General features: G+C 41.7%; 1 protein-coding gene across 1 annotated transcript; it reads right to left on the bottom strand.

Moving 5' to 3' along the window:
* Positions 1-9,376: 9,376 nt before the first annotated feature.
* Positions 9,377-10,660, bottom strand: htr1aa (5-hydroxytryptamine (serotonin) receptor 1A a). Its single transcript, XM_041042546.1, has one exon. It carries the CDS (start codon positions 10,658-10,660, stop codon positions 9,377-9,379), a length of 1,284 nt encoding a protein of 427 aa, XP_040898480.1.
* Between the last annotated feature and the right edge of the window lie 235 nt (positions 10,661-10,895).

Below are 10,895 nucleotides of genomic sequence, written 5' to 3'. Positions count from 1 at the left end.
GAGCGTGCAAGTACACGTGCTCCTGTCTGCGCAAACTACCATGCTTGACTACCCACAGAGCTCGGTGCATGCACTCTCATATACTATTTCTCTGTGTTAAATGCTGTGGTCAGAGGATCATAAGATAAGCCCCCTGGCTGCTGTTAGCACTGCATGTATCTAATTGGCCTCCTTCAGAGGCTCAGTTTGCAAATGATGAAGTGTCAGCGAGCTCTTATCCTTTAGATACATGGAGCTGCAGCTGGGCTGTGACAGAGACTAATGGATAGACTTTGCCGTGGGGAGTCCTGCTGCTGTCCACTAACATTAGTCGACAGTGTACACAGCTTGTGTGAGTGCACACACACACACTCCACAGACTGTCACATATACACAAATACTCCATACACGCATCTACATGAAATACAAATGAGAGCATGCAAGCCTAAACTACACACACCCATACACAATTTGTCTACCAAGGCATGACAATTCCACATAGGCATATAAACACCCGGAAGGTGTCAGCTCGCGTCCAGACACATTCAGAAGACCAAGATACACTTTACACATGCACACAACATACATATACATAATATACAGTATATGCAGCTATAAATAGGAACATACTGTTTGTAATCCAAAAACTTGAAAGAGAACTGACTTCACATACACTGTGCATACAGCAGCAGCAGCTTCCTGATCTAAAGCCCCAAGGCCGTCAGCTGAGTGTGAGCCTGGACTCTGATTATCCTTACACATGCTCCCTACTGAGAATTTCTCCCTTTGGTGACAAATATGCTTTCTGAGCAGAGTAGTGCATGGGCCTGAATTTTTGGCACTAGCCCAAGGCCAAAAGACAGTATTTTAACATCAAAACTTACTCTCCCACTTTTTTTTTTTTGTTTGTTCTTCTGAGACATATTGTATATTTCACTGGCTTTGAACATATCTAAGATATATATAATTTTTTAAGATTCTTAGAGTTTAAATTGTTTAAATTATATATAATTGCAGAAATATCATCTTCAAGTGGGAACAGGACTATCAATGGGTCTCAGGGGAATAACTATATTTCTTTCCGTTGGAACATGAGTGTGTGTGTGTGTGTGTGTGTGTGTGTGTGTGTGTGTGTGTGTGTGTGTGTGTGTGTGTGTGTGTGTGTGTGTGTGTGTGTGTGTGTGTGTGTGTGTGTGTGTGTGTGTGTGTGTGTGTGTGTGTGTGTGTGTGTGTGTGTGTGTTTGTGTTTGTAAGTGCCCAATTAATGTGCACATCTTCTGCCAGTGTCAGTATGTTGTTGGCAGTTAAGATAACATGACTGAAAGCAAAGACGTCTCTGAGGACACAAAAAGGCGAGCATGGAGATGATGTTGCTATTAAAGATCTATGAAGCAGCAATAAAGCCGTCGTTACTGAGGGCGCAGACACTTAACTGCCAAAAAACATGGAAAGTGACTGGCGGATTTTAGGTTACAGAGACACAGGGAGGAAATGTAAGATTTAAAAAAATATATTCAAATTATATGTTGTCCCCGAAGCAGAAAGCTGACATGCTAAGTTATTTATACTTCGTCTGTGAACATATTTACAGGACACATGGTGAGTTGCTGTGAAAATGCATTGCAAGAATTGGCAGCAGATGAAACGAAGACAGTGGGGGCTTTTTTTTTTTTTTAAAGAGTTCATTTTAAGGCAATAGATCTTACTCTTGGCAACGTATTTTGCTCGCTGACAGGCACTGGAAATGATGCAATAAGCCAAGTGATGTTTCCTCTCCAAGATCTTTCCCTCTCTCTCTCTCACTGTGTCTCTCTGTTTCCCGATCTCTGTCTCTGAATCTGTCTCCCAACAAGGTGCCTGAGGCAGTAAGGTTGAAATTAAAACCCATGTTGGCATCTTGTGTGAGAATCACAGCTACAGCCTGCCACTGGGAGGTTCACACTCACACACACAAAGTCCATTTTCTTAAGGTTCGACTAAGACCTTGAAAATGTGGGGAATGATGAACAAAATTTTGGCTGTGTAAACCCAAGAGTTTTGTGCTGTGTGTCAGTGTGAGGTGTATGGGGCTGTAATGTAGTGTAATGTTGTGGTGCAAGAAGTTCTGATATCTTTTACTTACCACACTATGAAAGTACAGAAGCAACACTGTGGCTATGGTTTTGAAAAAAATGGCAATTAAAGTCTTTTTTAAATTTTATTGCAAGAATGTGAAGTTTTACTGCTTACTGCAGTTTAGGACAGGAGAGAGACCAATGGAGAGACAAGCTGCTGATTTCTTTGTAGCACTACAAAGTTTGATTCGTGTTATGAAGCTGCTGTTGTAGCGTAGCGTTGTGCTGCATGATGATTTGTCATTCTACTCGTTTGTTTGATCCTTTATCTCTTATGTGCCATCTACCATTCTCTTTCATTTTGAGAAGTTATGTAATGTGAGTAAAGTTGTTTTTAACTTGTTAAAATGATAGATGGCTTCTGGAACTATCTTGACTTCTAAAATTAAATAGATGATAAAGCAAATTTAGTTATATAATATAACCCAGCAGCCACTACAGCAGTGTACTGATGGCAGATGACAAATGGCTTGAGATGCAGTTCATAACAGGTCCATAAAAGATCCAGTTTTATGTGTTAATAGAGAACCATCCAACTTTATTGCAAAATACAAAGACAATACATTTTGCTTGTAGAGTTTGGAGTCTCAGTAGCTTCTAATGTGTTTGTTGGTGGAGATTTAGAAAATTATTGTGTTATCAAGATACTGAGTTTGTTAAATGGTATACATGAAGCTGCACTTGCTTGACAGATTTCTAAATTGCCCCCCGGCACATCCCAACTTCACATTGTTTCTCATACTATACCTGGACTGTCTAAGTCCAGAGAGCTGAATCAGAGACAGGTGGCAAGTTAATGGTGAGCAGAGAAGTAGTGTCAAAACTTCAAACTTTCTTCCAAGCACCTACTGATGATGCCAGTAGAACCGAATCTAAAAAAGTCACAACACTTTATTTAGTAGTGCCACATTCAAAAGGGCAATTTTAAATGCTTGTGTTACCTAAACTGTCCTGTATTCCTCTGAATGTAGAATTTGAGCTTCTCCGCTCCAGGCAGAGGGTCTACCACAGCGAAAAAGGATTTTATCTTTCATGCCATTCAGCTGTTAAATTCTCACGATGAGTCAGCTCATGATCAGTCTTCAATATAAGATGTGTGCATAATGATGATGATGTTGGTTTAACCACTGTTGTTTTGGTTGGATGATGAATGACGGCTGGGTGTACTCCACGTTTTTATACGTTTTTATTTGTATTTTATTATATTTTATGTCTCTCGTGTTTAGGTCTGTGTGAGTTCTATGTTTTCATGTTCACGTTTCACTTTACCAAAGAAGACAGTAAAGGTTGAAGTCTGCTGAAATTGAGCTATCACGGCACTGACACTCACATACTAACACACACTTCACCATTTGGCCTAGTAAATAATGAAAAAGTTTTTAATTTTCTTCTTTTAAGTAGCCAGACTCAAATAACCTTTCCAAATTGTCTGCATGCAGCCCATGTTCTCTCCACTTCCACACACACACACACACACACACACACACACACACACACACACACACACACACACACACACACACACACACACACACACACACACACACACACACACAGAGAGAGAGAGACAAGCGACTGCAAAGTAGTTCCTGCCTCCAGGCAAACTGAGAGGGGCTTGTTTTGTTTGGAGTGGCCTTTGTTTAGATGCTGTATCACACAGTCAGTCTTTGTGGTTCACAGTTGGTGTTTGGTACCCCACCTCATCCGCTCTGTGTCTATCCAAATACTTTATCTATCCCATCAAAGTTTTAGCTGAATGACACTTATGGAACCCCCCCTGGGAAAAGCAGTCTGTAAAAATGGAGAATAGGCTAAGCAGCTGCGAACGTTGGTGTCTTGTTGAAGGGGGTGCAGGAGAGTTCTTTCAAATTTCACAAACTGAGGTGAAGTGTTCCTCACTGGCTGTAGTACAAACAGCAATGGGCACTGGAGCACGACTCTTCATCGCTCTTATGCTTTTGAATTGTTTGTGAGAACAGCAAGTGGCAGAAAGCATCAGACATTGTTTACTCTTACCTTTTTCACGGTTGTCCTTGAACATGTGATGACTGCCCTCCATCACAGTGTTGAGCTTGTGCGTGCATGTGTGTGTGGAAGAGAAAAAGAGGTAATCTTAACCATCAATGTTTGGACTGTACTGTAAAACAGAAACGACGCATGCTTTTCTAAATGAGGAAAACGAACCTCTGTACTAAAAAATGACCATATCTGAAAGTGCCCTAAAGCCTTATTTCTCCACGTCAGATGGAGTTTTCCGGTGCTCTTCCCTTCTTGCCTATCTCTGTCCGCCGTGGAGGGAGAGAGAGAGAGTGAGAGAGAGAGAAAGAGAGAGAAAGAGAGAGAGAGAGAGAGAGAGAGAGAGAGAGAGAGAGAGAGAGAGAGAGAGAGAGAGAGAGAGCCTCTGGCATGTGATGGGCCGTGGGCTGTGAGATCCTTGAAAAAAACTCTGACAGATCAAAAAGACCCTGAAGTAGGAGGGGGTGAAGCAAACGTATTGTGCTGACTGTTCAGTCATATCTATTTCTCTCACACTTTCTCCGTCTTTGCCTCTTTCTTCTTCCCGTTGTCTTCTAAACCATTTTCTCATCCCCAGTTTTCCCTTCATTGCTTACTTCTGTTACTTTCTGCTCATCCACTCATTTTTCAACTCAACATGCTTTTTCCTCTCTATATTGCCCTCCAAACTACTCATACACACACAGATAGACACACTTAACACTGTTGTGCTCAGTGCCCATAGAAACACATTGTCATGACAAACTAGAATACATTAACATTTTTTACACTCTACTGTTTTTTTTTTTTTTTTTTTTTTTTATATAAAAGACCAGACTTATATAAATCAAAGGGGTGATGCCAGTATTGAATACAGTTTAAAAACAAATGGTGCTTGAGGCTGATTAGTTATAAGGACATTGAACAAAATGAAAATGAATAGGGCGGCATGGTGGTGCAGTGCACTGTTGCCTCACAGCAAGAGGGTTCCAGGTTCGAACCCCGGTCTGGGCTCTTCTGTGTGGAGTTTGCATTTCCTTCCTGTGCCTGTGTGAGTTTTCTATGGGTACTCCGGCTTCCTCCCAAAATCCCAAAAACATGCACATTAGGTTAATGAGCCACTGTAAATTGCCCTCGGGTGTGAGTAATAGGACAGAAAGTTTGGGTTGGGCCACCTGAATACGCCTATAAAACACATCATGGTGTTAGGTACCAGACTGTCTCTAACATTCAGCTATTACCTTCACAGTTTATTCAACTGTTGGCACTTCCCTTAAAAAAAGTTTCAACAAGTTTCATTTGCTCTTTTTTACCTTTTCAGAATGTTCACTTTTAGACCAGGATTGCAGAAGATTTTATCATCAGTGTCACAAAGAAATCCTTCTGCAACAAATATTTTTAGACTATATGCTCATCATTTATGAGAATATCTCCAAAGCAGTCCTTCTTCCTTTGAATACAGCCTAAATTTGTAGGTTTATTTTGAGTTTTCCCTTTGAGACCCTTCACTATGACAGGCTTGAGATAGTCAGCTGGCCTCTGGTCTATTTTAATTAGCGATATTAATTTTGAAATGCATGTAAATATTGTTATCATCCATGTTAACTCCATATTAACCGCTTGTCAGTCTGCCTTTGCCTTCAGATTCCCTGAATTTCTGAAGTTTTCAATGTTTGGGAAAAAAAGAACATTAATAAAGTAATCAATATTAGGTTCATTTACTTCTTTGAATGCCTGTGCTTTATGCAACTTCTATGGTAACACTTTTTAAAGATAACATAAATGAAAATGCCATTGTGACATTTGACGGTTGCCACATTTTCAGGTGTCAACTGCTGTTTGATATTGATCTGTAGAATCAATTTAAAAGTAGCGCAGTGAAAAAAAGCACTGTAATGTCACTTTAAAATTAACAGGGCTGCCTTTGGAATAACATGTCTTTTCTTGTGTTTTGCTTTTCTATACAACTTCTATAAATATTTAATATCTTGTGCCTTGTTGGATGCAGAGGCCGACACCACTTTTGAGTGCTGAAAAATGTACTGAAGTAAGGGCTCTGCATGTGTGACTGTTTTTTAACCTACTGTTCATCTTTACTAAAAGGCTCCTACAGGAGCAGTAACACCCTACTGTATATAGGCAGAGTCTGATACAGTTTTCCTCACTTTTAGGCCAGAGGGCAGTGGAACAAATGTGCTAAACCTTGTAATCCTCCTGTTAGTGGTACCATTGTATATAATCCTCTTCTCCTCTCCTCTCCCTGCATCATCACACTGCACCCACCTATCTATATTACATTTAAGAATCCCAACGTGAGTGGGATTAATGCAGCCCTACAATCCAAACCTTTGATATTACGACATAGTTCAAAGTGGGTCAGCTGCTTTGTAATCCCATATATCAGGACCAAAATGTAATGATTTTAATGGTCTTAACACACAGTCTGAATCAAAATTGAGAAATATACTTTACCCTGCTCAGCAGCTCACACCACATGGGCGCTATGGGCCTCTCTGAGCCCATCATAAGCTCAGAACTTGAACTACAGGTCACAGGTATGAGATTAATTTTCCCAAAAGCATTCTGAGTGCATTGATGTCGCACTGATGTGCTGCAGAGCAAAAGTGATCAGATGGAGAAAGAAAACCCCCGGCATAGAGAAATAGAGAGTTTTTTTAATGGCTTCTTCCTTCCAGCTCAGTTTTTTCCAGACACAATTTCAAACTTTTCATGACTTATTTTACTTTTTTTTTTAGCTTTAATTATCGGTTACTCTCCACTTAGTTTAAGGTTATGGTTTAAATTCAGTGCTGGTTGGAGTTCTGCATGAAGGCCTGATGTCATTTATCATTAACATTTGGCAAGAAAACTATGTACTTTGTCAATGCACTATTATAAATGCATTATAGTAAGTCCATCCATCGATGTGATTTGAAGTCACTGTTTTTACATGATCAACAGTTCCAAAGTCAAATTTATCTCGTTTACCATCATTTACTCTCATTGAACTATCATTAAATCCTTTCACTGGGGAAGCTCAAATGAGAGAGTGTTTAATTGATTATCAAAATCATTGCAGAATAATTTTTCTGTTGGTTGACTATCAAGTAATTGACTCATTATTTCAGCTCTTATGCAGATAGAATATCACTGTAAGTACTGAGGCCTCGGCATCACCATGATGTAATATGATATAATGCAGTTATTAGATAGATCTTGATCCGAATTATAAATATAATTAATCAATTTTATGTATTTATTTAATTTATTAACAATTTCATGATGTTAATTACAGTTGTTCATTGTATTCATCAATTAAGTGAGTTTTATGATCATTTTTATCGATGATCAGTTGAATGATTACTAAATACCTCTCATTCATTCCTCACAACCACTGAGGAAAAGACACAGGTAAAAGCCCTGGAAAAAATCTAGTAAGTGGACCATGACTTACTTTTTTTGGTCACACTAAATCAAACCTTCCAGCTCAACATGTCTTCAAGAGTCTTGAGACAGTTTTAATCCTGCCTGTTAATAAATGATTCATAACATGCTTTAAGGGTTTGTTCTCTGCCTTACACTGTGTTTTCAGTCATTCGTAAACTGTTTAAGCAGTGGGTACAGATGCTGCTGAGTTATGGTTGTTGACAAATTTAACTAATACTAAATTGTGGTGTGTTATAAATCCTTTTTAATTGTTTATATTTTGCTTATAAATTCTTAACCCTAAATGAACAGTACTGCTGCCACGTATTAATTATGAAACAACAAATGAGTTATTATTTTATGTTTCCCGCGCACCCCGCTGAGTATGAGACCACTTCACCAGAACATGTTTACGTGTCACAGGTGTCATCTCTAAACTGTCACACTGTCTCACGTTTCTGTCTGCCCTCAGCCAGTCTGCCCGCCACTCTGAGTGACCCACAATGCCTTGGGCTTAATGTGTTGCCACGACAACGAGCCAAATAGCCACCCATCTTATGAGGTATGCAGGCCTCACTGGGGCTTCTTCCTGAAAGTTGTTTTCCTCCTTCCCCTTTTAATGTCTGACAGTCTTTATCTTTTTATCTACTGTAAGTGGATTTGTGTCTGGGATTTGTTTGTGATAGATGAAAGCAGTTATGCGGCGAGGAGGTTTCCTGCAACACTTTGTATTATGGGGTCTATTATCCTGAGCAAAGTACTAAGTTTAGCACTGATTTTTCTTGATGTCAATTATAAAGCTGTCTACTCAACACACAGTAACCCTATTTGGAAAATGCTACTGTACAATAATCTAATGCAGATGAAAAAAAAATGATTTTTTGGGAGAGTTTGATGCTCTCGCTTGATTTTTCTTTTTTCTCTCGAGCAGTCCCTCTTACACAGTCTGTTTTTGTTTCTCTCTCTCTCTCTCTCTCTCTCTCTCTCTCTCTCTCTCTCTCTCTCTCTCTCTCTCTCTCTCTCACACACACACACACACACACACACACACACACACACACTCACACACACACAGGGCAATCTGGGAGTCAGAAATCACACATCATATCATGAAGGTAATACCAGCCACCATTTTAGAAAAAAAATTGCCCATCTATTTTTGCTTTGGGCTTTGAGATCGACTTGACCCGTAGACTGGGGGGTTTGTTCGATACCTATTTGCTGTAAGACCTGAAACTCTCCATGCACTGATAACCTGATCGCCCCCCCATCATCATCAGCGTGGCCTGTCACAGCAAATTGATAAGTTGCCCATTGCCCTGTTTGCGCAACAACACAGTAAACGATTCATTCCTCATGATCTATATGAAGATGTATGATGAGACAGGCCCCAAGTGGAACTGTGATTTTTCATAATAGGCCCTGATCTCCCCTTGGCTCATTACTTTCTGTTTTCTAAATAAAAAGGGACTCATTTTTCTTATGGACAAACTTTGATTGCTTTTATTATTTCAGTGCTACAAAGCTCATGACGTAGGACGGAAACCCCGCGTCTCATGATAAAATGCATGGAATCAGCACATGACACGACTCGCATTGCAATAGAACGATGACTTCCGTCGCATATAGGCTATATACTCTAGCTACAACACTGAATAAACATGAGCTTGTACATTAAGAGCGAAAGTTCCTGTCTTGTCTCATTTCATCAGCGGTCAAGTGACCCCTTTTTACACGGCCCTCAAACACACACCGAAAAGAGACTGTCCCTGAATGAAAGTCTGTGTATTACTTTTTGCAGTTCCATACTGTCCGTTCAGTTACTCCACATTTAAATAAACGTGCGTTTTCACTGTCTGTGGTTATGGTCTGTGGAATTTGCATTTTATAATCTTCTTGAAAGCACTTTGGAAGTCTTTGTTGAAGTAGGCATATATGATGGGGTTGAGGAGAGAGTTGGAGTAGCCCAGCCAGTTTATGACTGCGCCCAGCCACTCGGGCATGTAGCAGCGCTCTGCGCAGAAAGGCAGCACCAGTGCGACGATGAAAAAGGGCAGCCAGCAGAGGATGAAAGTTCCCATGATGATCCCCAGTGTTTTTACCGTTTTACGTTCTCTGGCCAGCGCGATCTTCCTCTTCGCTCCCGAGTTCTTTTCATTCATGTGTTCGTAGCCCTGTGAGGAGGACTGAGGGGTGTTTGGCAGAGGCAGGTGCGTCTTTGAGTTGCTGATAACTTCTATGATTTCCAGTGACTCGCCCTCCTCTCCATGCTTCACCGCGCCGTTTACGCACGGAGAACTGGGTTTAGATTCGTCGCCGCGCTTCCAGCCTTTGCCCCCGGCCTCCCCGTTGGTTTTCTTGTGGAAGATGGCCGGAGACACAGTCAAGCACTTGTCTGACACTTTTGCTGTCTCGGTTTTCTTGACTGTCTTTCGAATCCGAAACCGAGCAGCCTTGAATATTCGCCCGTATAGGACCAACATGAGGATAAGGGGGATATAAAAAGCCCCAAATGTGGAGTAGATGGTGTAGCCCGGGTCCTGGCTGATGATGCAGGCGTCGGGGTTCGCCCTGTCTTCGGCACTTCTCCAGCCTAACATAGGCGGAATAGAGATGGAGAAACCAACTAGCCAGGTCACGCTAATCAAGAGCGCAGCTCGTCTTGGTGTCCGTTTATTTACATAGTCAATGGGGTCTGTTATGGCCCAGTACCTGTCCAAGGCAATTGCGCACAGATGTAGGATGGATGATGTGCAGCACAGTACATCCAGAGAGATGAATAAATCACAGATCTCCTGTCCCAGTGTCCACTTGTTCAAAACCTGGTAGAGGGCCGCCATGGGCAGAACCAGCACCGAAACCATGAGGTCTGTTACGGCCAGGGATCCGATCAGATAGTTAGCCACATTCTGGAGAGATCTCTCCAAGGCGATGGCTGCCACGACGCACGCATTACCAAATATGGAGCAGAGGATGAGGGACCCCAGGAGCAGAGAGGAGATAATCTGGTAACTCAGCTCCAGATTTGGCAGAGACCCAGACCCTGTGCCATTCTCACCCCCGTCCCAGTCGGCAACCACGTCCACCCTGTGAGGGTAACCGCTGGTCGCGTTGCTTTCGTTGCTGCTTGTTGTTGTAAAATCCATAATGCCACCACACTCAGAGCGCACCTTTCGCAGAACACTGGGGCACACGCCACTGGGCAGATAAGCAGGACACAGTCAGCCCCTCAAACTGCTGCAGCTGCTGTGCGTTTTACCGGGGTCCATCGGAGTTACCGTGTTCGTGCCGTCGCTCTCAGGACGCATGACGCAAGCGTGTTTGTGAGTGTGAGTGTGTGTGAGGGGGGTTGTGTGTTGTAGCCCGTGAGTGTTGACAGCC

This window comes from Toxotes jaculatrix, chromosome 7 (genome assembly GCF_017976425.1).
Source record: "Toxotes jaculatrix isolate fToxJac2 chromosome 7, fToxJac2.pri, whole genome shotgun sequence".
Taxonomy (NCBI): domain Eukaryota; kingdom Metazoa; phylum Chordata; class Actinopteri; family Toxotidae; genus Toxotes; species Toxotes jaculatrix.
The sequence above is the reverse complement of the archived record's forward strand: the minus strand, read 5'-3'. Positions and strand labels throughout refer to the sequence as shown.